This window comes from Centroberyx affinis, unplaced genomic scaffold (assembly GCF_046629955.1).
Source record: "Centroberyx affinis isolate AG114_WGS23_722 - 3 ecotype Tasmania unplaced genomic scaffold, CSIRO-AGI_Caff_v1 ptg002687l_1, whole genome shotgun sequence".
Classification (NCBI taxonomy): Eukaryota; Metazoa; Chordata; class Actinopteri; order Beryciformes; family Berycidae; genus Centroberyx; species Centroberyx affinis.
Genome location: NW_027280869.1, coordinates 525,684 through 552,292, shown reverse-complemented (window position 1 = coordinate 552,292; position 26,609 = coordinate 525,684). Strand labels below are relative to the sequence as shown.

General features: G+C 43.6%; 1 protein-coding gene across 1 annotated transcript in view; it reads right to left on the bottom strand.

Annotated features, from left to right (window-relative positions):
* Positions 1 to 5,811: 5,811 nt before the first annotated feature.
* afg2a (AFG2 AAA ATPase homolog A) overlaps positions 5,812 to 26,609 on the bottom strand; it is a 103,078-nt gene continuing 82,280 nt past the window's right edge. The window contains exons 16-17 of the mRNA XM_071535302.1: positions 13,803 to 13,983; positions 5,812 to 5,861 (exon numbers count right to left, since the gene is read on the bottom strand). Coding sequence (XP_071391403.1) covers positions 5,812 to 5,861; positions 13,803 to 13,983 — 231 coding nt within the window. The remainder of the gene's footprint in view (positions 5,862 to 13,802; positions 13,984 to 26,609) is intronic.

Genomic DNA, 26,609 nt, shown 5'->3' with positions numbered 1-26,609 from the left:
ACTGCCCATCTCCAAAACAGAAGCACCTGCTAAACAAAAGAGCTTTTTACCATCTTTTTCACTTTGTCTTATCTTTTTCACTTTGTCTTGAAACTTTTAATGTGTTATGTAAAGCACTTTTGCTTTATTGCCTTGTTGCTGAAATGTGCTATATAAATAAACTTGCCTTGCCTTACCAATTTAAAGTCAGGATCTCATGCTGCTATCCGTAGCTTACTAAGACCTTTAAAATCACGCTTTTACGTAAATCAAATAACCCAAAAAGATATTGTCTGAATGTGAGACAATCTCATTAAATTCTAAAACAGTGCTTTGATCAAGGGTCACAAAATGCTAACTGGCTAACCAAGGCTAACGGTAATTTCTGGGCTGTTAGCATTTTGCGACCCTCGATCAAATCATTTTTTTTTATAGCGGTGCAGTCGTCTGACAACAGAAACAGAAAGATATGTCAGTGACAACACCTGTATTGTGTTATACGCTATACAGAAACACAAAATAAACGTCCACGGACAGAGTCGGAGGTGAGGGAAAGTGAGGGGGGTCTGGCTGCACACCTCCACTGTCAGGCCAGCTCCACGCTCAGGTCTCTTCTTCTTCGTCAGTTATTTTGAACTCCCAGTTCCCTCTCAAGCTGAAGTTCTGTGAAACTTTATTTTCAAAATAAAAGCCCCGCGAGGCTGCCACAAAAAACACGGTTGTGAGCGGTGAAATCTCCCTAATTAATGATTTAGCAAAATGTTTAAGGGGACAGCGTAGGCTGTTTCATGACTGTCTTATGATGTGGGGATAGTGCTAGGGAGAGATGAAATATCAGAACAATAGAAGCAGGAGATATCGCATCCTTCCCCTCTGTTCCTAGCTAATTTTGTTTACTGCCTGTTTTCATTCATTCATGCATACGCTTAATTATTCACACGTACAAAATAAATGCAAAAAACAGCCCATTAGACACATAATTTCAAACAAAAACACTGATTAACCGACCTACAACAACGTCGGATTGAGCCATTAAAATTAGCCGACAGAAAAAGATAGTAGTGGCACTGTCCTGACAGCGGAGGTAAAGAGCAATTAAAAAAAACCGACGATGAAGAAGAACGTTGGGCTGCGTCATTAGATTGAGCGAAGAAGAGACCTGAGCATGGAGCTGGCCTGACTCCTCCTCTCACATCAGCCATGTTTGTGAAAAAGGTCTGTAATAACCTCTGACAGTGGTAGACCGAAATGAAATCACAGTTTAAGGTGTGTTGTCGTCTTCTTTGGCTCCGCCCACTGAGATCCAACTCAACCCCGATGAGATGATATTTCTGCCTCCGAGAAATGTTTGCAGAACTTAAAACTCCAATCTGCGACCGATGGTGTATGAAGGCTGCTGTTGTGTAAAGGGTCTGACGCTGTGGCACTAATGGCTCGAGGCCTGGGAGGCGAGGGAAGGCCTCAAGCCCCGGGGGGAAAGTTGCCCACGCAGATACACTGCAAAGAGGGTGGGTGGATGGGTGGATGGGTGGGTGGAGGGGACTGTCCCGCCCCGCATGACTCACAAACAAAGTGAATAATGGAACAGGGGAAAGCCGACATGTAGCTTACATCTTTAGTTGTCAGATAGTTGAGGGTATCGTCTCGATCGATGGTGTCTCAGGCCCTCACCCACCTTGTGTTTTGGAAAGACCCATGTGGGATAGCACCTGCGTCGGGGCTGCAGAGTGTTAAGGGCATGTGTGTGTGTGTGTGTGGGAAGGGGTTTGTGTGTGTGTGTGTGTGTGTTCGCAGGGCCTCGCTTTTAAGGGCATATTTGTCCTCGCCCCTTAATCAGACGAATGAAAGCTCCACATTCTCCCTGGACCTGGGAAGGCAGGATGGCATATTTACCAAACACACCCACACTGGAGTGACCCGGAGACTTGGCTCTGTGTGTGTGTGTGTGTGTGTGTGTGTGTGTGTGAGAGTGTGTGTGATGTGTTTGTGCAGTTAGTGTGCTGCTCTGTATTCGTGTGTGCATATGTGATATATGTGTGTGTGTGTGTGTGTGTGTGTGTGTGTGTGAATGTCAAGGTAGGTAATGTTTTATTTTTCCTGTCCTGCTCTACCTTTCATAAGCAAAACACGCAAACACGCAATGAGTGTTCACGCACATTCAACATGCATGCACATACACACACACACACACACACACACACACACATCGAAATACACAACATCCAAAGCAAATCAGTCTCTGATTTCCAACTGTTACAAATCAAGATAAACCCAATCCAAATCCATGATCAAACCTGGAGCCAGGAGGAAATCCCCACACCGCCCCTTGTTGAGTTTCATCATTACAGCAAACCATGGAATAAATATCTATCTTTAAAAGTAATTTAATCCACTACTGGGTCTTATTTTTCTTTACAAAGCATGGAAATAAAACCTGACAGTGGGGTGAGATAATTACACTTGTTTCCAATGCAAATCAACTTATCTGAAAAATGTCAAGAGTCAAGTGACATTTCCTTCATAATCTCCCACTGACTCTTTTTTTCAAGACAGTGTCAGTGCACATTTTCCCTTAAACAAATGAAACTGCATTGAAGAGAAAGTGAAACTGTCTCACCCCAGTTCAGCAGAGTTTTTAACTTTTAACAAAACACATGGTAATTTTAAGGCTCAATACAAGATTAAATTGGGAAGCGGCGGTGAAAGACAAAAGGTGGGGTGTGATTACTGGTCGTTTTTGAGGTGTGGAAAAAAGCAGCTTCTCTTCCTGTTTAGCTGTGTTGTTTAACAAAGAAGGCTGTTAACTATAGACCTCCAGTCCTGGTGGTGTGTGTGTGTGTGTGTGTGTGTGTGTGTGTGTGTAAGGGGGGGGGGGGGGGGGGGGGGATCTGGCACACCTCAATCCAACTCAGAGACCCTAAGGCCGGGGCAGGGAGAGGCCTGTCTTGGAAATTAGTTTCTTTACAGGTTCTTTGCTGATGGAAGGATGTGTGTGTGTGTGTGTGTGTGTGTGTGTGTGTGTGTGTGTGTAGTTCTGTTTCCATCCAACTGTCAATAAGCAAACTGTTGAAATGCTGCAAAAATTTAAATGTGATTTAGGTGTGTTTCCATCAGCTGGGTTCACTGCAAAAAACGTCCATCTAAACAAGTCATTTAGTCTCATATTCAGCCTTCAAATCTTATTTTTGTTAAACCAAGAGAAAAATTTTGCCAATGAGGTGAGATAACTCCACTTGTTTCCAATGCAGATTCATTTGTTTCAGGAATTTTCTAGAAATGAGTGTCAGTGTCTTGAAAAAGGCAGATCACTGCACTATTATCATGAAAATGACACTTGAGTCTACAAAATTCTTGAAACAAGTTGATTTGCATTAGAAAAAGTGCAATTATCTAACCCTATTGGCAGATTCTTTTCTTTCTCTTCTCTCTTTTTTCTTTTTTTTTTTAGGACCGAATAATTGGCTAAATGACTTAAGATGGAGATCTTTTGCAGTGTTGAAGTGAATAAACAGGCTTCCTGAGCATCAGAAGTGACCCAGAAAAGTGGAAAGTCTTTCAGGAATTAGTATTGCGCAAGTTGTTATTGTTCTTCAGTGTCAGCTAATGCTGGCCATATTTCATACTTTCATCAGAAGACGAAAACAAAGAGATGCACTTGGTGATGTTTTAATGAGGCAATGCAGCGTCTCTGGGAGGTCGCGGTGGATATTTCAGATATTTCACAGACACTTCAGAGCGTCAAAAGCCGCTTTTGAACTGTTGTGCAACGAGACTGAACCATTCCTCGGGCCGCTCATACCAAACCTATGTCATTATTTATTGGACAAATGCACTTCAATCGCTGTTTACTACATAATTTATTTTATTAACAAAAAAATTCCCCGTCAGGCGAGCATAAAAAACTTTACTGTGCGAGTTTGAGTTAGGGAATTTTTATCGAATTTTGCCATTTCCACTCAGCCTTTCTAATTCGATACATCATAATTCCCATAAACATTTTTTTTTATGGGATTGAAACTCAGCTAACTTGTGTCCTTGTTTCTACGCATCTGTGTGTTGCGTCTGTGTATGTGTGTGTGTGTGTGTGTGTGTGTGTGTGTGTGTGTGTGTGTGTTTTCCGCCAGCTCTTTTTTCTTGGGCTGAGATTGTACAGGAGGCCAAAAGCTGCTGTCGTTTTCTTTTTTTTTCATAATTTATTGGTGGCTCTCATGTCGTTGTACTAGTGCACTTCCTTTCTCCTCTCCCTCCACCATTTGGCATCCACCTCTCTCTCTCTCCATCCTTCCCTCTCTCTCTCTCTCTCTCTCTCTCTGTCTTTTCCCACCTTTTCACCCCCCCTTCCCCCCCTTTCTTGTTCCATTTCTCTTTTCTCTCTTTTTGCTCTTGCTACCCGCATTTTGCCTCCTCGCCCTGCCAAAGGAAACACTACGACGGGTACACTCGAGTGGCTCATATTTCCCAGGAAAAATTCAATTTGTGCTCGCCGTGTACTTGGACATAAACCACAGCGTAGGCTTTTTATATACAAAAACGTAAAATGAGGGCAGTTTGGAGCCATTTCCCTCCCAGCGATCGCTGGCCTTTCGCTCCACGACAGCCCGCCTGCTGGAGTGGAGAGAGAGAGAGAGAAATGTTTTGTTTTAACCTTTATTTAACCTGGAGCGTTAATGAAGAACAGCTTCTTATTTACAATGACAGCAGGACAAGAGGCAAAACGGCTTCCTGGAGAGCGAGGCAGCCGAGGTGTTTCGCAGTTCACAGAGCTACAGAGGTGTGAACGGGCTCTTCCTCCCAGGCTTTGTTGACTGTTTTCCATGTCGACTATGTTTGTCTGAGTGGCAGCATGACCGCATCTGAGGTCAGCCACACAGAAAATAAAAAAACACACACACACACATACAAGAGAAGAGGTTAAACCATATTTTGGAAAATCGCTGCCAACTTCAGTCCACGTCAGACAGGCTGAAATGTCGATTTGACGAGACATCACCGATCATTCCTTCTAAACGTCTTCGAGACCCCTGGGTTGATGGCATATATCAGCGTCTTGCCTCATACATTGTTTAATGTCACTGTTATTCAAACAGCAACAGGTTTGTTGATGCATTTTTTTGCGCCCGGTGTCCTTGGTGATAAAAATCTTTGCAACAACAAATACCAGGTCATAAATCAGAGAGACGGCGCACAGAGCCAGAGGAGGAACAGCCACAACCACAACAGGTGTTAAGAGGAAACCATTTGTCTTCCTGTGAGGGCGGTTTTGCTGTGTGTGTGCGTGTGTGTGTGTCTGTCTGTGGTGTGTTAGTGTGTGTGTGTGTATGTCATTATACACAGCCTTAATGGTGACCCAATTCTATTTTCATATCCTTTAATTGTTGAAAACAAGCTTCCACAAATCTAGTGTGTGTCTGTGTCTGTACAAAACCTAACTATCATCCCAAAACTACTCTTGTGCCCTTCAAACTGTTGCAAACAAGCATCTGATAACCCAAAGCTTCATCAAGTAACAAGTTAACATGTTTACTCGGTTTGCAGGGAACAGCGGAGGCACTTAGTAATCGAGGAAAGGGGAATGCTGAGCGTCACGGGCGGGATACCGACGTCAAGACAGACTGTTGATCTGCGTGATTTGTACGTCCTGCGTTGGAACAGACTTGCTGCTGCCAGTGTGAAAAAAAGAAAAAAAAAAAAACAGAGTTAAGAAAACAATTGCACCAGTGGTTTTGAATGGCCGCCAGCCAAGCGTCTCAGACACCTGGGCCCGGACCAAACAGCTCTCTTTGCTGTCGGAGGGGAAAAGACCCACCGCCTCGGAGGTCGCGGGCGGTCAAACTAAGACTGAACACAAAGATGTTCTGATACGGCTAACACTGCAGCTTGAGCTTTTATTACTGGAAAAAATAAACCCAGGGAGACGGATGTTACGACATTATGGGATTTCTAGGGAGGAGGATCAGCTGTTGGAAGTCCTGGCACTCGCATCATGTCAGATTTCATCACCCCGACATGTTCAGCATCTCAACAACAACCTCCAGTTTTTTGTTTTTATCAGTGAAATCCTGCTCTTTTTTAGCAACATCTGTGGTGAAAAGCGGTCACTGCTGTGGTGTTTCTGCACTGCACTTCCCAGAGATCACCTGCCAATCAAACAGAGTGGGCGGAGCTTTTCTTTGTCTGCTCAGCCATGGCGGCTATCGCTGCTCATGCTAACTCAGTTCTTCTTGTGTTTATTCCAAACAAACCGACACATCACTTCTTGTACACCAGAGGATTTTTCCCAGCAAAGAGCTACCAGACACCGGGTGTTCAGAACAGCAAATGGAAAAGATTTCATAATCTGGGTATAATTCAATCATCAGCGAAAGAGAGTAGCACTTCACTTCTATGTTCTCTCACTGTGCAAACTAAATGAAGAAAACTAAGCTAACTTTTGGGAATGCAACTATATCAATAGAGGGAATAATCCCAGAGGATTGGGAATGCTGAAAGGCAGTGGTGGAAGAAGTATTCAGATCTTTGACTTTGAAGTAAAAGTAGCTATACCACAGTGTAAAAATACTTTGTTACAACTAAAAGTCCTGCATTCAAAATCTTACTTAAGTCAAAGTACAAAAGTATTAGCATCAAAATATACTTAAAGTAGCAAAAGTAAAAGTAGTCATTATGCAGAATGGCCCATTTCAGAATCATATATATCATGTCAGGACTATAATTATTGATGCATTAATGTGTTCATCACTTATGTCACTAATGTTGCAGCTGGTAAAGGTGGAGCTAATTTCAATTACTTTATATACTGCTGGGTAGCTTACTCTATAAAAATATATCATAATTTATTAGTTGATTTATAATTTGTATTAATAATCTAAATCTGCAAAGTAACTAGTAACTAAAGCTGTCAAATAAATGTAGTGGAGTAAAAAGTACAATATTTCCCTCTGAAATGTAGTGGAGTAGAAGTATAAAGTAGCATGAAATGGAAATACTCAAGTAAAGTACAAGTACCTCTAAATTGTACTTAAGTACAGTACTTGAGTAAATGCACTTAGTTACATTCCACCACTGCTGAAAGGCCTTTTGCAGGGTTTCTACTCATATGCCTTTCCCAAAAAATGGAGTTTAGATTTAGATTTTAGTCAGGATTCAGTATATAGTGTCATCCAGACAATATCCCTACAAAGCCAAAGACTATTCTTCATAACAACAAATATCCCATAAAGACGTTCATAATGACAACAGGTTCTCAATATGAAATGTGTAGCCATATGAGCAATAGTTTTTCCCATTCTTTCCTATAGTTTTTGTCCAACTTCCAAAACTCTGAGACTTGAAAATGATTAAATTCATTTTCCATATTTTTCCAGACCTGCGTAGGAACCCTGATTTCAGGATGAAATCCCTCTTGTGACACTCAATGCAAACCTCCCACAGGCTTCGACGAAATACAAGGTTATGCCCTAATAAAAAAAAAAAAGAAAAAAAAAGAAATGAAGGGCTGCATCAACACCTGATAGATCATCAGCTTTTCAACAAGGCTAAAAGCAAGGCCTGGATTTGACTCGGTGCATGTGACAGGGTGCAATAAATCCTCCAGGTCTTTTCCTGTCAGGGCTTGATCGTAAATAGGAAAAAAAAAAAAAACAGAGGAGAAGAGGAGTAGCATCACACCTTCCTTCAGCAGAGAGTTAAGCCCTTCTTCTTCTTCTTCGTGACAACACAGTGCGATTACAGTATCGAATGTTGCTTCTGTTTGGAGGGCTGATGGCAGAGGTGAGGAGGGAGAGCCGGCAGCGATTTGGGCTGAGTGTGATCTGTGTGTGTGTGTGTGTGTGTGTGAGAGGTGTGTGTGTGTGTGTGTGTGGGTGGGGGGGTTTAGTGGGAAGGTGAGGGTTGAAAATGTGGAGGAAACCAGATGTCACTTGGGGCAGGTAGGAAGAGAGGTGATTTTAACAAGCTTCTAGCTCCAAGCTGACAACTGCACCCCCCCCCCCCCCTCCCCCTCCTCTAACCTTCTCCCACCTCCTCTCCTCCAAAACAAGTCTCAATTCCCAGGAATGCAATTAAAGTCAATGCTTCAGGTAGTCAGATTGCCAAGACTGAGGCGTCACATCCCCGCCAAAGCACCACAACCCCCCCACCACCTCTAAATCCCCTCACCTCCTCTCCATACTACAAGTCAGTCAGTCAGTCATACTCTGTCTGTAAATCATTCATTACTTCAGATGAGATAAAATAGGTGAAACTTTGATCGCCGCGGGGAGATTGGGTTGTTGCAGCAGCAAATAGTAATATGATACAGCAAAGAAAAACAGAATATAAATAAGAATATAGCTGAGAGGCATTATATAAACACAAGCAACTGACAATTTCAACACGAGAAACGTGATAAAGCTGCACTATAGGCAAGATGTTTATGTAAAAATACACCTGTCTTATCAGCCTAAATCACAAAGTGAGGCTGCAACAGAGAAGATTCTCCGTTGGACCTCCATGATGGTGTCAGCTGCGGTTGATAGGAGGATTTTGATGCAACTGCAAAGGCCACATCCACACTAATACGTTTTCGAGTTTTAAAAACGAAAACGATCTCCGTCCACACGAGGGTTTCAGACATAATCTCCGTCCTTACTAACAAGCCTGAAAACGCATATCACATGACCATTCACGTACACTGGGCATGCGCGTGCCAGTGTAAACAGGAAGCAGATTGTCTACTCTGTGGTTGGTTGCTTAGTTGCAGAAAATACTACGGAGGAAGAACAGCAATGGTGAAAAGTACGACCAGAGATTTCTTCTGTTGAATTAACCACTAGTAGTCAAGGCTGATGTCGTTTGTTTTCTTCCGGAAAAGGGTCACGTGATAGGGGTGTGACGAATCAGGGAAGGACACGTAGTGACTGATAAGACCCAATCAGGAAGCGAGCGTGGGCGTCTGCGTCATCGTTTTCAAAAGTCTCTGTTTCCGCCCATCCGGACTAAAACGCCGGCGTAGTGTGGACGCTAGGCGTAAACGTAGCAAAAGTTATGCGTTTTAAAATGAAAACGTATTAGTGTGGATGTGGCCAAAGCCTCTAAAAGAACGAATAACAGAGAGGAGAGAGAGAGAGAGAGACGGGAATGTGATGCAAGAAAGTGAGAATGGCCAAGAGAGAGAGTGTGTGTGATACGGAGAGTGAAACTGGACTCTGCTGAGCGGCCTCCAGGTCCAATAAGTGTCCCGGGTTGATTTACGGCGGCCCCTCGTCCGGCTCGCTCCCCAGGCAGTGCGGGCTTGACGCACGGCTGACCGATGCCCGTCTGCTGGCCCGGCCCGGCCCAGCCTGGCCCAGCCCGGCCTGGCCCAGCCCGGCCTGGCCCAGCCCGGCTGTCTGCTGCAGTGCCAAGCCCGTGCCAAGTCAAATATAACCGCTCAGCGCCCTGCCAGGCCGAGACGGAGACGTCCCGCTGCTCTCTGCGCCCACACTAAGGCTAGTGGTACCTGTTCTCTCTAGTATAGTGGGTTCTCAACCTGGGGGCAGAGACACCGCCAGGGGACCAAGAGAGGACATTCGCTTGTCATAAGACTGACAACAAAGACTGAAAAATATAAATATATATACAGATATACACTACCAGTCAAAACTTTGGACACACCTGATTGAATGTGCTATGTTTTTCATTCTCTTAAAGCCATTTAGATCTAAAGGCTTCTGCTTAAATGCTTGAAATTTGTTTCTTAGACAAATATAAGTAGTGAGGTTGATCCTATGTATCAAGGCAAAGGGCGGCTACTTTAAAGAATCTAAAATATAAGATAGTTTTGATTTGTTTCACACTTCAACACTGGTTTAAAGAAAAATGTGTGTGTCCAGACTTTTGACTGGGAGTGTATTACTGTATAATATTTTTGTAAAAACCTTTTTTCCCTGCAGAAACAAAGAATATCTGCAGTCTGTAGGCTTCGTCTAATATTTAATCAAATGACGCAGCATGAGATGGGAGAATAAAAATCATTGTTTGGTGTCATAACTCACTGATCTGTGTTCACACGCCTGTGGTGTGTGTGTGTGTGTGTGTGTGTGTGTGTGTGTGTGTGTGGTGTTTCAGGTTGAGGGGAACTGGGCACAATATTTATGTATCATAAAGTTTGCATAATGGTCTAGCATAGGAAAGCATAGCATAGCACAGTATAGAATACCGGTCAAACCAAATTTCCGAGTTTCATCTAATCTACTCTGATCTATAGCATAGTTTACTATAGTATATTATAGTATGAATACAGGTACAACCCAGCTTTCTCCCATCTATGAACTCTTATCTCAACTGTGACATGTCTTTGAATTTTTGCAGGGTTTCGAGAACTGAACGGCAAGTGACTGCAAACCTCCATTCCACAGTGGAGACTCTATCCCAGAAACCCCGATGTCAAGCGCAACACCTGATAGCGGGGGATTGGTTTTCAACCGCATACCTCCTCCAGGTGTACGCCTGCTTTAGGCTGCGTTTTGGGTGGGGGCTGCCCAGTCAGGAATCAGCGAGAGAGCGTATACTTTCAGGATATGAGGAGGCCCTATAGGCAACCTCAAACTGACCTCAGGAGGATCAGAATGGAAAACGAATGGAGGAAGACACCTTGACACCCCTCTGTCCTCATCATCAGACTGAAGCAACAGATAAAAAACTGTTTTCAGAGCTTGTTGAGAGAGACTTTGGTGTGTATATCTGCGGTGGTGGAAGAAGTACTGAGATCTTTTACTTAAGTAAAAGTAGTAATACAACAATGTAAAGATACTCCATTGCAAGTAAAAGTCCTGCATTCAAAATCTTACTTAAGTAAAAGTACATAAGTATTGGCAGCAAAATGTACTTAGAGTATCAAAGTAAACGCACTCATTATGCAAACTGTCCCCATTTAGAGAGTTATATTGTTCATAAATAATTGGAATATTAATACTGATTTATTGACATACATGTCCATGTAAGCAGCATTTTAAAGTTGTCAACGTGAAGCTAATCTTAACAATTTAGCTATACTTTTGGGTAGTCTAATCTATAACAATGCTATTTTATACTTATTTTATAAAGATGATCAAATGTTTTAAATATAAAATATTGATCTGAAAAGTATCTAGTAACTATAGCTGTGAAATAAATGTAATGGAGTAAAAAGTACAATATTTCCCTCTAAAATGTAGTATAAGTACAAATAGCATAAAATGGAAATACTCAAGTAAAGTACAAGTACCTCAAAATTGTACTTAAGTACAGTAGTTGAGTAAATGTACTTAGTTACTTTCCACCACTGTATATCTGTGTGTGTGTGTGTGTGTTTCTAAATGTTAAGAAGCCTTCTGCGTCTAGATCAAAACAGTTTCTCCACAAACAAACTCGTCTCCTGCACTATCTCAGGCAAACAGCGTCACGGATACACAACAGTCCTCGCAAACATGTCACACAGAAAGCATGACCGGGACAACAATGAAATCTGTGTTTTTCACAGCCTGCCAAGGCACGCTAGCCTCTAAATCGTGTAAAAACTCTTGTTTTCCGAGGCTGTCAGAAGGCCAGCATGACATTTCTATCATGTCCGTAACCCTTGAAGTCAAAATATACCGCGGAGATTTACAATCAGGACAAAAGATATACTGTACATCTTGCGTGCCTGGTCTTTGCGTCAAATGGTCTATGAACTATGAGTCATGCTGAAGGTCAGAGACAAACATGATCTCTCTGACAAAGACACAAGAGAGAGATAGAGAGAAAATGTGCTTGCCAGAGCCAGTAGAGCATAAAGTAGTCCAGTAGTTAAAGCATTATTGTGTAGAGTCTTTTCAGACTCTACACAATAATGCTTTAACTACTGGACACAGAGACAAAAATACTACCAAACGTCTGGTTGCACAAAGGGAAGTTGATAAAAGAGCGTATTTGTCAAAAGATAGTGTATTCTTTTTTAACGCCGTACACGATTTCTTTAAGCCCATCCTGAAACTTTTTTTGTTTACTGAAGAACGGCGGCAGTTTCACCGTCAAGACAATGTGAATCACGCGCCAGACTAACGCCGGGAGACAAGTTCTGTCACACAAAGGAGTGTTTGTGCGTTCGCTCTCGGTCCGGGCGTGAGATCACGAGGAGAGGGGTCTGTGACACAGTACAGACACAGCACAGACATCATGGAAAAGGCGCAGTCTCATCTCTCTTCCACGCGGCACACGGTCACATCTTTCGTAACGTCTTATTCGGGAGGCAGAAGAAGAAGCCTAAAGGTTAAAGATGTGGGCTTGTGAACGGAGGGTTGGCAGTTTTATGTGTATTATGTGCTGAAAAAGAGCATGTGTGCACAGCAAATCTTTCAACACACACACACAACACAACATATGAGACCATGTAAAGCAGTGGTTCTCAACATGGGGTCCGTGGACCACCAGTGGTCCTTGAGGGGGTTCCAGGGGGTCCCCAGCAAATTGATAGATTGTTAAACTTCCGCATTATTTCATTTACAAGAAGTTAACACAATTAGAGAATGTAGAAGAATGACTGTTTTGATCATAGTTTCTCTGTTATCTCTCTGCCTACAATACAGATAGTCTTGTAATTCTGGACAAAATCATATCTAACAATAAAAATATTCTCAGATTTGGGCCTGAGAGACAAAATCTCAATGGGGGACTGTCTAAATGGGGGTCCGTGGCTCTAATGCGGACTAAATTAGGGGTCCTTGATATGAAAAAGGTTGAGAATCACTGATGTAAAGGTATTAGGTCACATACACACACTGCAAAACCTTTCTCTGGAAAAATAAAGGCTAAAAAAAACCCCTTGTAATCATTAAAAAGCTCTAAGACGACAGAACAACAACAATGGGGTCCTTCTCATTGGGTATTGACATTTCCACGTTGGACTTGACTTCCCGGGGTCTTGTGTTAGGAAAGTTTGTGTTGGCGAGGGCCTAGCAGCCGGTCCAAGCTGGTATCAGAGTGTCCAACCATGAAGACTGTTATGCTACATGCCTCCGATCCACTTTGCTGGCAGGTTAATCCAAGTCCGCTCTCAGTTTTCATTACTGGGATTTATCAAGATCCTCAGATTAGGAGTTACATTGTTTTCCTTCTTACAGGCCTATAATAAAATAATCTATTTGACGAATCTCCTTACCTAGAACTTCTCTATTACACATGATCAGGACAATTTGTTACAACCATTGTCAGGGCTTTGACCATTTAGTAATCATGGCAATTCAAAGTTTATTTTACTGCTGCACTTATTGTAAGTCTCTGGATAAGAGCATCAGCAACGGAGACAAAACTTCTGAACTTCTGATTGAAGACCTTATTTGTGCAACAGCCAGGAATATTTGTGTCATATTTTATCAGAGTTCTGTGGCTTTGAGTGTTGCAGTCCTTACTGTTGGCTCCATGTTATGTTCATGAACTAGGAATTCAAGCTTCTCTTCTCTTTCTACTGTTACACTCATTCTAAACTGCTCCAGATAAGAGTGTCAGCGTAGGGCTGGGAGATATGGTTGAAATCAATATCACGATAATCATAAGGATTTTTCTCAATATCAATATATATCATGATATGGTTCATGTATGCAAAATCACGTTAAACAATCAAATTAATGTTCATCTCATTGAACCAAATGGTAGGTGTGATGTCAAACAAAACAGAAATATGAGAGTTTTTAAGTAAAATTTGCTTGTCATCATCAATTCAGACAGCAGAAAAGTGTGTCACGATATCAAAATATCTTCATATCATCACGATATGATTCCACTGAAAGACGATAATAATATTGAATTATCACCCAGCCCTATGTCAGCGAAATGCCTGAAACGGAAACTGTAAATGAATCTCACCTCTGCTCCAGAATACTTGTTGGTCCGAGTCGCCAGGTCGTCCACACACACATCTTCAGCCACGGGCATGCTGCGGAACTGCAGGGAAAATATCTCCCGTCGCGTCGGAGCGTCTGGAAGAGGAACGTAGACGATCCGGTCGAGACGCCCCGGACGCATCAGAGCCTGCGGGACAGAGAGGAGCGAGATGTAAAGGATTTACAAATATATGAATAACGATCAAACCCAAGTGTGTCAATCAAGGCTTACTCATTGATGTATAGCATTGTCCCTGCTGCAAGATAAACACACCAGCTTCACTTGCACTGACACATTTTAGGTGACCAGGCATGGAAATTCCAGTATTTTATGAGAAATGATTAAATAAGACCTACTGAAACTTTGAACACTGAAACTGGGATTTCATCCTCGCATAAAAAACAAGGTGACTTAATTACAGACAGGGACAGATGCCAACCTAAAAGCTGCTCTTTAAAACAAATACATAATTCCACAGTCTGAAAATGATAAAATAGAAAATATCTGTATCCCCTATCCCATAGATTCTTCCCCTGCTTGCTCGAAAATGCTATTATCTTGAACTTAAAAAAAATCCCTTTAGCTCTTACTTCTCATTTTCTTTCCTAGCACTTTGTTTTTGCAAGAATAGTGTCAGGACACTATGGCTCTGACCTTTGACCTCCTCACTACCAGCTGCTTGTTACATTGGTGATCAAGGAATTGAAACGTATTCCAGCATTAATTGTATGTCACTCTAGAGAGGAGCATGAGCCAAACGCGTAAAACTGCAAAATGTGAAATGTAAGTTTTCCGCTTCCAGCAGTCAGCGTGGAGACGATGTTGACGTTATCTGATAAACCCTCCACTTCCTACAGATCACATCTCCATGACCCCAAAACAGTCCTTGAGTACCCAAAGCTGCCGCTGTCTCGCTTGTCAGACGTCATTAAGTGGCAGGCGCCTCTCCAACACAGACAGGCAGACGGACGGACAAATACGCCTTGTCTCCATTAGCTCTTTTCAGCCAGGCCTGGGCAAGCTGTGGTGTGGTTTGGTTTGGTTTGGTTTGTGTATCCATGCCGATGGAACGAAGAAAATAGTAGGTTTACCAATAATTGTAAATAGGCGAAAAAGAGTGAGAGACTCGTTTTTTATATATTGTCAGAATCTGCTTTGTCAAAGTCCTGTCCTGTCGCCTATTTACAAATATTGATAAACATACTTTTCTTCTTCTTTCTTCTTTTCTTCGTTCCATCGGCACAAGTTTCCTCCAACCGGATTTCGTTGTTACACTTGTTCAAACTGAAAGGTTTAATAAACATAAAGAAAGTGATTCACTTAACCACAATTCAGCCACAGGACTATTTTTTTTTAATTCACTGTCAGAATCTGCTTTTCACACTGTTGGCAGCGAATGGAGAGAGAAAAAACACAATTCTCCAATCTCCTCTACCGGAGCAACAGATAACAGAGAATCGCTGATTTGGGGGTTTTATCATGGAGAAAGATACACAACCCAAGGTACTACCAAAGTTCAACAGCACTTTAAAACAGAGTGCTGCACAGTACTTTCCCACAGTATACGCGAAACATTATACGTAGCACATTATATTAATTTATAAAACATATCGATAATGTGAAACGCAGAGTATGTGAACTGCAGAATTTGTGAAATGCAGAACGCTCAGCTGTGGCGCGACCAGGTTTTGGCCCCGGCTGCAGAGACAGAGGAGACGCTGGCCGGGAGCCAGGCGGGCCGAAACCAGCGGGGCTAAACCCCGGCCCGGCCGAGACGAGACGAGGCAACAGACACACACAGACAGACGCAAGCCGTGCAGGAGGTCATGTCAGGAGCGATCAGTGAAGGTTGGAGGGGCCGGACCCGCAGCCTTTGAACTCTTGTTTACACAGTTATCACATTATAGCCATTCCAGCTAGTCTGCATGCACCAGGTAGCTTTCAAGTCTGACAGCTTCCGTGTTTTCCTCTGTATACACACACACACACACGCTAAGAACATGTACAGTATGTGGTCCTGCTCTGCTCGATGTCGGGTGGGGCACGACGCTCATGGTGCAATCGCGTTTGGCACTTGATCAGCTGCTTCCGGGATGAAAAAATAAATAAATAAATAAAATGTAGTGAGTAGAAAGTATGGATTTTTCTTTTGAAATGTAGTGAGTAAAAGTAAAAAGTCTTAAGTGAAAGAAAAACTTGAGTAAAGTACTGATACTTGAAAATCTTACGCAAATACCCACTTAAGTACAGTAACTTAGTATTTTTACTTTGTTACTTCCCACCTCTGGGTTTGTTTCCCACTGGAGACATCCATATAAAAAAAATAAATAAATGCTATCATGGGACTACTAGGCGCCTTGGATAAAAGCGTCCACCAAATGGCCTGAGTGATGTCACACCTTGCGTCCATCTGCTTTCAAAATGTGCAGGGAAGCAAATTCTTTTTTAAGGTTTTCAGGTTTTTTTCTGGACAAACAACTCCCATTCATGTCAAATGGGCGATAACGGTTTTCCTGCCTTTCCCCCCCCCTCTCTGCTTTTTTGTATTCCTGATCACATCCCTGTGTGTGGAACATGAGAGGATGGAAACTGGAGACAAACACAGGTAGCTATCCTTAGGTAACCACAACAGAGCCGTGGCTGACAAAAGAGCAATGGATCATGAGAGGAAATGTTCTTTTTTTTTTTTTTCACCTCCCCAGATTCTTCCACTCTGGCTGTGGTTGATGAGCCAATGGTACAAATGGACAGAGAGGAATAACGTCACTGTAATTCAAAGGCTGGGAGGGAGATGCGCTGGGGGAGATGGACCGGTCTGAAGGCCACGGCAAGAAAAGATAAGTAATAAAGGTTCAAGTGATGGTGGGGGGGGGGGGAGAATTTCACAAGATCTGGAACAAAAAAACAAAACATGTCGGGGTTGCTTCTTCGTCACTGTTCTTCCCACAGGGGGGTGGGTAAAGGGGGGTGGGGGCAGTCTGTGGTTGTTTGTCGCTGCAGGTCGGGCCAGTCGCGGCGGTGTGTATTCCACTACTCTGTGGACGTGCCAGGGACACTTCCTGAGTTGCTCTCCCTGGAAGTATCTGGCGGCTGCATGCCAACGCAAACCTGCTGACCCCTGGCTAAAAAACACACACACACACACACACACAGACAAACACTCACACACACACACACACACACACACACACACACACACACACACAAACGTTCAGACGTAAGCATGCATGCAAGCACACGCACACAAAAATGCACAACTCCACGAAACATTCTTTTAATGTCAGCACCATTTTGCTGGCGTTATCATTGTTTTTTTCTTCCTAGTTGCCCGCTACTTTATCAGCCGTTAATTCTCTCTTGCACACATAATGAAGAGGTGCCCGAAGCTTCCAGGCGCTCGGGCTCCAAGGGTTCCAAGGCGCTCCCAAAAAACAGAGCCGACCCTCAGCTTTGAGACTGCTAAACTCATCTGACTGCCCTGGAGGGAAAGAAAGGCCTTTTTTTTTTCTTTCCTCTCAGCGAGAGCAGGGGGCCCATCCATCACTTAACAAGATACACTTCCTGTTCTCAAGGATCCGGGGGTGGAGGCAGGAGGAGGAGGAGGAGGGGGAGGAGGAGGGGGAGGTGGTGGTGGTGGAGGGGGGGACCCCGAAAGACAAATACTTGGCTTGGCATGTCGGGCAAGCGTTGACGGGCTCTTTTCGTAACGGCATCATTCCACCTGAAGTCTTGGCGCGACTGGCAGAAGGCGAGAGAGAGGGAGGGAGGGAGGGAGGGAGAGAGGGAGAGAGGAGAGGACAAAAACAGCTGGACCAAGGGACCCAGACAACCCACTTGAAAGGGCTACAGGCACAAAACCCCACAAACAAACACTGACAAGTGGTGTGGGAAGACAGGAACCCACCGTCTACCAAATGTAGTTGGATAAATTCTGTTTTTCTAGAGTCTGCATGAGGGATTGCATCCACCTTGCTGCACCACTAAAATGATAGGCATCATTACACATGAGCCATTAGTAATTAGAAATGCCCCTAGGTAAGAAATACCAACTAGCTATAAGTCAACATTGAACTAACGCTGAGTGAGTGTGTTCTAGTACTTTGCTTAACAAAATTGCAAACAGTGCGATGGTGAGAAAGTTTTCATTCGAGTCAGAAAAACAAGCAAGGCCTACGTCGGATCAGTCAAGCTGATCAAAACACACAGAGAGAGAAAAGAGAGAGAGAGAGAGAAAAAAAAAACCTCATCCGCTCTCTCCGCGCCAAGTTTCACTGCCGATAACAACAGTAATCATTCCAGGCATTGCGATCCTCCTCAAGAAGTGATTACCCCCTAATGACAGACGACTTCCTATCTGCGAAGGCCAGTACCTCTCCCTAACCAGTGAGGAATGCTGGGAATCTTCTCCTTGGAGCGTTGTTGTGCTGCACGCATTCTTGGCCGGCTTCAGTCCGACCTGCTCTCAGCTACGTCTACAAACTGTTTACAAACTGACGCCCCCGCAATTCAGGTGTCTTATTCTTAGATCCAAGCCTCGACATGGCGTGGGTAAACCGGGATCAGATCTACTTTGCTTCACACAATCCTTCCAAAACAAGAGAAACATGATAGGAAAGACTGGGGTCATGATACCAAGCACAATGACTCAGTTTTTCCCCACACCGTTGGTGGAATATCTACTATCTCATTTCTTTGAAGCTCTATTTTCTGTCTTGCTCTTTCTAATGCGCACTTCACCAGGAGGAAGGATGGCTGGCTGGCTGGCTGGCTGGCTGACTAACCGACTTGCCTAAGGAGACATGAGTTGACTCTGTTCCCTGCCTGAAGGCATTTGCTGTATGTGGTTTCCTAACCTGTCAGTCCACAATCCGCAGAGTCCTGGGTGAGTCACAGCGACTCGGAGATGGGCCACACTGGATTTATGCAGAGCACATACAAAACAAAAAAGTACAGAGAGCAATGCGAACTAAAAGCTGACAAGGGTCTACCTCCAGGATTCAGGTTTGGGAAATTAATACCAGCCACTAGCCAAATACTGGCAAATTTTGGCCATGGTTGATAAGTTTGTCGACTCTACCAACCACTTTTAGGCAGGTAAACAACCATCTTTGGGGGTTCCTAGTTATTGTAAAAATCTAGTTGGCTAGTAAAATAGTGAAAATGGCTGGTGAATTTTTGGATGCACCAGCCACTGTGGCCAATGGACCAAAAAAAGTCCTGTCTTCATAGAGTTCTCAACCATTCCCCTTGTTGAGGTTGAAAATTCTTGTGACTCCAATGCACTACCAGTCCAAAGTTTGGATACACCGCATTTTTCTTTATTTTTTACTATCTTCCACATTTTAGAATAATAGTAAAGACATCAAAACTATGAAATAACACAAATGTAATTATGCAGTGACCAAAAAAGTGTCAAAACAAATTCAAACTATCTTATATTTTGCCAGGCATTGCAATTTAAGCATAAGCCTTTAGATCAAAATGGCTTTAAGATAATGAAAAACATTCATATCAACATAATGCATTCAATCAGGTGTGTCCAAACTTTTGACTGGTAGTTAAAAAGACAAAAGGCATGAAACTGTGTCTTAAACTTCATGTCAGGGCCCTAAATAGGGAACAGAAATCCTAAGGAGACTCTCGACCCTGTTAGGGGAAAACCTGGTCTCGTCTCTTTTTCTGGGCCTTATGATTGCACACACATTGGCTTGTGCCTGCTGCAGATTTATGCAGCCTTCTGGAGAGTTTTACAGTCCAAACCCTTCTAAAAAAGATGATGACACAGTTCTGATCGAGGCCGGGCGGCGGGTTCAGAGGGACACCAGACCTGCTTTATGTCACCACTGACTTTGCTGTGGGAGAGGATCGGAACAGGGAGAGAGAGAGAGGGAGAGAGAGAGAGAGAGAGAGAGAGAGAGAGAGAGGGAGAGAGAGAGAGAGTAAAATAGAGAGCATAAGGGAGGGGAGGGGGCAGGAGCAGTTGAGAGAGGAGAGAGGGATGAGAAGGGCAGAGGGAAAGAGAGAGGGAGGGAGAGAGAGAGAGAGCAGAGAGAGAGAGAGAGAGAGAGAGCAGAGTTGGCAACCAGTCAAAAACATGAGAGGCTTTCACTCTGGATTTTGCCCTTGAGTCAAACTTGCATCCGGCAGGCGAGGCCACCGTGTCCAAGAACCAAATTACTCTGGCGCTGTTAACCCCCTACTGTCCCACATACTCTGCACAGCCAGGAGGAAGGGAAGGGAAGAGCTGCAGTCCAAAATGACACATGAACCTTTTTTAATAAGTGACACCTGCTCTTCAGCTTTTGGCATAGTAAGGTTACTCATTTTGCATTAAAAAAAAGGAAAAAAGTTGGGAAGTTTTTAAAGATATTTTCCTACAAAATACAAGAATTGAATGATGTTGAGTTTCAGGTGATATTTTTCTCCTAAAAATGGATTTATAGTGTTTTGCAGTGAAACCTCTCAAGTGTTTAGCTAACACGAGTCTCCTGTGGAAATCTTTTGAACTTTTTTTGGAGTTGTAAAAAAATGGTTTATCTTTTCCCCCCCCTTGTTCCGCAATATAAACTGACTTTCTCTCTCTCCCTGTCCCAAGCTTTGGCCGAGTATTACAGGTCATGAACGATATCACATTTAGGTCATCTACTATATCCAAAGTGCTTCACAGAAACATGAATGCAGGTTTTTTTTTTTTAGCATGAGAAATGGGCCCCTAACCCTGGCAGTGTTAGTACCATGCTCTACCCACTGAGCTGTACAAGACCACAGAGGAGAAGACTGCCAAAACACTCCAATGTCTCCAATGCAAATCAACTTGTTTCAAGTGATACTGCCGGAGTGAGCCACCTTATTTAAAGATATTGCCAGTTGTTTCAAGAAAATCAGATGAAACTGCATTGAAAACAAGTGGATCTATCTTATACCACTGGAAGATGTTTCACTTAAGGAATATACTTAAACATTTTTCAGTGAAAGAGAGAGAAGATACTAAGTTTATACAGTTTACAACAGTTTCTATGTGATAATGTGTAAAAAAAGCACAAAATATTCTCGCTAAAAATTCAGCCAATGTCCTTTTGTTGCTCATTAACCCCGACTTGTCTTCTGTCTCTGTTCACTGTGTAATAAAGCAGAAATGCAGTCAAAAACACTTGTATTTTATTTTTGTTGTTTTGTGTTAGGTGTAAGAGTGTGTGTGTGTGTGTGTGTGTGTGTGTGTGAAGGTGTGGATGTGTGTGTGTGTGGGTGGTGTTGGTGGGTTTAGGGTCGTTATGGAATTAGATGTCACACCTCTTTTACCTTTTATGGAGGTGTGTGTGTGAGCATGTGTGTGTGTGTGTGTGTGTGTGTGTTTGAGGGTCATGATCATATGGAGACCAGGTGAAGGGGCTGAGGCTGGGGGAAGGAGGGGGAGAAGAAGTGGCAGCAGCTGTGTTGCAGTCCTTTGGGTGGGGGGGGGTGATGTTTTGTGGGGGTCTGTGGGATGGGATGTGGGGGGGCGGGGGGTGGCGGGTGGCGGGGGGTGTAGTGCTAACACCCCCACAGCTGCCCTGGGGGCCGCAATAAAGTCCCCCCGAATCTGTCAAAACAACCCCGACTGCTTGGCCCTCGCACCTCTGCGAAAATAAAAATGGCCACTGCCAAAAAAAAGTCGTCTTATTTTGATAGGAGAAGGTGGGCAGCGTGTGTGTGTGTGTGGGGGTGTGTGTGTGTGTGTGTGTGTGTGTGTGTGTGTGTGTGTGTGTGTGTGGGAAGGGTCGTCCGCCAAACCCCCCCCCGCAAAAAAAGAGGTGAGGAAAAGCAGAGGAAATTAGGCCGAGGCCATGTTGAAATGTCGACTCATTGGAGCCCGAAATAAAAAAGCAGTAAAGCGGCTGCCATAAAATACATGTATGTTTGCTTTACAAAGAGCCGTTTCCTGCGAGCTGTCCGCAGTTCGCAGTTTAATTCTACGGGGCCTTGCGTTCGGTGTAAACTCGCCGGGTCTGGTTTCCATAATCCGCCCCGGGGCCTGTAAGAGCACCCGCCGGCTCTCTCTGGTCGAGCCGTCGCCCCGGACCGAACGGCGGAAGCGATGGCCGATCCTCTCTTCTTCTTCTTCTGATTCATTTGTCTCTCCCACCTCTCTCTCTCTCTCTCTCTCTCTCTGTCTCTCTCTCTGGGCTTCTTGGCCGACACAGGACATGCTTTCAGTGCCACCGCCGCCCTCCTCCCTTGTTACTGTCTCCCTCTTTTACAGTACTTGCATTCTTCTGGTGTGTGTGTGTGTGAGTGTGTGTCTGTGTGTGTATAAGTGTGTATGTGGAAGGGTGAGCGGGTGTGTATTGGCGATGAGGGGGTGTAAAAGGGCCTCTGAATTTCATTTAACAAGCGGAAGTCCAACGACAACAAGCAGAGCTGATGTAGGGGTGTGTGTGTGTGTGTGTGTGTGTGTGTGTGACTTCACAGTAAATGTGCCTTCACAGCTGTGCATGGTTACAGACAGCTCCTTGCCACCCCCCCCTCCCCTCTTTCTCTCCCTCCCATCAATCCTTCCTTCCTTCCTTTCCTCACCCTTGTTCGCTTCACACACACTCGGCCTCCTGTTGGGGACACCAGCACCGTTATGGTTACACACACACACAGCTGGGAGCTGCCCACTGCAACCACAGTCCTCTACTGGTGGCCACTGAGCGGCTCCACTGGAGTGACTGGGGGTTAGATGCCTTGCTCAAAGGCAACTGATTGACATTCTGTTAGACATGCAGTGTCTCTAACCTCCTCCTTGTTTCTAACATCTGTTTTAACATGTTTTGTGATCAGCAAGATGGAAATCATTCATAGCTCCTTGGTGTTTGGTTGTAATTTATTTTTTGTGAAGAGACAGAGCTGAATACTTGATAAACAGTGAGCAAATAAAGGCAAGTGAGGAGTCAGAGAGCACTGGTTCAGTGGCACCTAACCGCAATATAGCAGGTAAACTCAGGCCACATCCACACTAATAAGTTTTCGTTTTAAAACGATGCTTTACGAAATAATTTCCGTCCATACTAACATGCTTGACTGGGCATGCGTGTGCCGGTGTAAACAGGAAGCAGATTGTCTACTCTGCAGTTGGTTGTTTAGTTGCAGAAAATACTACGGAGGAAGAACAGCAATGGCGAAAAGTACAACCAGAGATTTCTTTGCTTGGACTGACGACGAGGTGGAAATGTTACTGAAAGTAGGTAGTCAAGGCTGATGTTGTTTGTTTTCTTCCGGAAAAGGGTCATGTGATAGGGGAGTGACGAATCAGGGAAGGACAAGTCGTGACTGATAAGACCCAATCAGGAAGCGAACGTGGGCGTCTGCGTCATCGTTTTCAAAAGTCTCCGTTTCCGCCCATTCGGACTAAAACTCAATCCCGGAGTTTTCGAACTAAAACGGGGTCAGCAGCGTTTTCAAATGTCTCCGTTTTAGAGGTCGGAAAAAGGCCGGAGTAGCGTGGACGCTAGGCGTAAACGTAGCAAAAGTTATGCCTTTTAAAACGAAAACATATTAGTGTGGATGTGGCCTCAGAGAAAACTGGACTTTGACACAGACTGCTGTCCCATAATGATCTAAATACTGTTTCAGAGGCTTTTCCATCCTGACAAGAATAAACTGAATTCTAATTTTTCTCATTTTGGCATGGAAATGGTCAAATGTTAAGATGTCATATGTATATCAGCACAGAATATTGACTATTGGCAGCTTCAATACAAAATTATCAGTATCAGGCTCCAAAAATTGGATGGAACCCTTTTATTTACTTAAACTTGAGGCCTATATGCTGCAAATATTTGTTTCACAAAGAAGGTTTTAGAGCTAAAAAAACCCCCTCAGTCTTATATTAGAACTATTTTAAATTAAATTATCTCATAATCCCCTGGCGGTCCTGACCCTCAAATTGAGAACAACATGGAAAAGCCTCGGATGGATGGGAAATATCTTCCGCTCCCACTTACTAACTGAAGTATAAAACTGAGGTTAAATTCTTGGCTGTAGGCAACGAGTGGCACTCTCCTTAACTGCAGCCCCACCCAGATACATGCATGCATGCAAAATACACACACGCACACACACAAGCGCACACACACACACACACACACACACACACACACGCACATATGCACACAGTCTCTGTTGACGGCACACAGAAATGCAGACAGACACCCCTCCCACCCACTTCACACACACACACACACACACACACACACACACTGCCCCCACTTTCCCCCCAGAGGCAGACTGCAGGTGCCAGGCCCACCTCGGGGTCCCTGCCGGGCTCTCGTTAGGCCTGGTGCCATTCAGGCGGCTCCTAACACGCAACCCTGAGCGCATTGTGTTTCTCCGACAGCCCTTGTCCTCCTCATCCTCCTCCTCCTCCTCCTCCTCCTCCTCTTCCTCCTCGCTCTCATGTAGTGTTGAAAAAAAAAGGAAAAAGAGGAGGACTTCTGGGATTATTGCTCTGAAAGCTTTTGACAGTGCTAGAGCCGGGATTCACCTTGCTGTTACAGCGGTTTTAGGACAAAGGAAAACTAATTAAGAACGCATCAATCAATTTTTATGTTAGATCTCATCAGCATTACACGATGCTCAGATATCTTAGTGTTTTCTAAGACATAAGCTGACACCTAAAAACAAAATGGTACAATGCTCTTCCCCAAAAACCTTTTTTTTGTGTTTGGAAAATATGAGAATCAAACTTCACCTTGTAAAACTCCTTTCAAAAGCTGATTTCACAATGATATACTTCTGCCTTGCACACCATAAAAAGACTCCAAACTACCCTGTTGTAACATTATTCCCATTAGGCCTACATTGCATTACGCTATTTGAAAGGCTGTTGTAAGGTGCAACAAACCTTTGATTCAACTTCAGTTATGCACGCAGCCTAAAGGTCAAAGTTCAAATAAGGATTTTGACTATTACTCTGTATCATAGCAAGGCAAGACTGCCATTCTCACACTAAATAAAATGCACCACTACAGAAACTCTCATCACTATTATCACTATCATCATGGGGTTAAATTAGGTTAGCCAATACAGTTTATTCTTTTAAATCTCTTTTAAAAACATATTCTTATAAAAAAGAGGCCTCTTAATGTATCCTAATAACTTTTTCTGTTCACTTACTACATTCCTTTAATCTTCTTACAGCATATTTAAACAAAATGTCCTTTAAATATCATGTTGTGTATGGCTTCTCTGGTTTCTGTATGGTTTAGTTCCTTCACCTGATTACAACTGTACTGCTTGCTCTTACCTTTGTTTTATTCCTTTTCTGTATCCAATGTTTTACTGTTTTTATTTTATTTTTTCTAATTATTTTATTGTGAAGCACCTTGTAGCCTTGTTAAGAAAGGTGCTATATAAATAAAGTTTATTATTATTATTATTATTATTATTATTTATTATCATGACATTTTCACCAGCGTCACCATCAGCACCATGATCAACGTTACCATCTGTACTATTATCACCACCATCATCATGAGGCCCAGGTCAGTGTGCTGCCATGGTGGAGGGGAAGAAGTCACCACCACTTCCTCAAAGCACACACACACACACGCACACTCACACTCACACACACACACACACACACACACACACACACACACACACACACAAGAACCTCTTAGCGACGCCCCTCTGCGCTTACACACAAAGGCTTTACATTAAGGTATGTGCACCCACACACACACACACACACACACACACACACACACACAGACACACACACAGACACACACACAGACTTGAACGCTCACATATGCTCCCACTCACAGATACTTACGAAAGAGACAAACATAAACAGGCGCGTTGCTGAGTGACAGGGCCGACTCGGCCGGATCGGTTTCCACTTCCGTGAAATCTAAACATTAGCTTGTTTACCCTCACCCCAAGCTGAGCCCGGGCCGGGGGCGAGGGGTGTGTGTGTGTGTGCTGCGTCTTCATATCGGTGTGTGTGTGTGTGTGTGTGTGTGTGTGTGTGCAGAGAGACAGAATATGGGGGACAAGGTGAGGAAGAGAGTGAGACAATAACACAAGGTGGGGAAAACAAAGAGAGGCATTACAGATAGCAAAACTCTCTCTCCTCCCTAATCCCTCCATCATGATGTCAGCCATGTCGCCTTTCGCACAGCTGGTTGTTTCCACTGTCAGCGGAGTGTAAATAGTAAGAATTAATAACGCTGCCATGCTGACAGACATGAGGACAGATTTGCAGCATCGCCAAGGTGTTAACTGCGGCCCTGATGTGAAATTACAGGACTTTTTCACGACTTTCCATCACTAACTCACAACTCTTCCATGACGTAAAAATCAGATTCTTCCCTGCTTTGTTAATGTTGCTGTTTTTTGTTTTTTTTGAGGTCAGGACATTTCAATAGGGGTAAACATCTAGTTTCCACTCCAGTTTGGGCTGAAAACCATCATCTAAATGCAATGAACGTATGAAACAAGTTGGAAAATACAGTCTGGTATATTCCTGTACAGTGATTCCTTTGTAAAAAACCCTGATATTCCCTGATTTTCCCTGTCTGGAATACTATTCTCAAAATTCCCTGAAATTCCAGAAATTGATTGACCAGTGGGAACCTTGATCTCTCCCTCCATCACTCCATCTAGGGAGAGTTAAACCTGTTCAGGAGTGGGAAAACAGGGGCTATGGGGGGAACTAGACTGTGAAACCATGTCAACAGGATCAATAAAAAAAAAAAAAAAAGATGATTCTCATTTGGTATATGTTGTAATTTGTCTGCTTTAGGGAG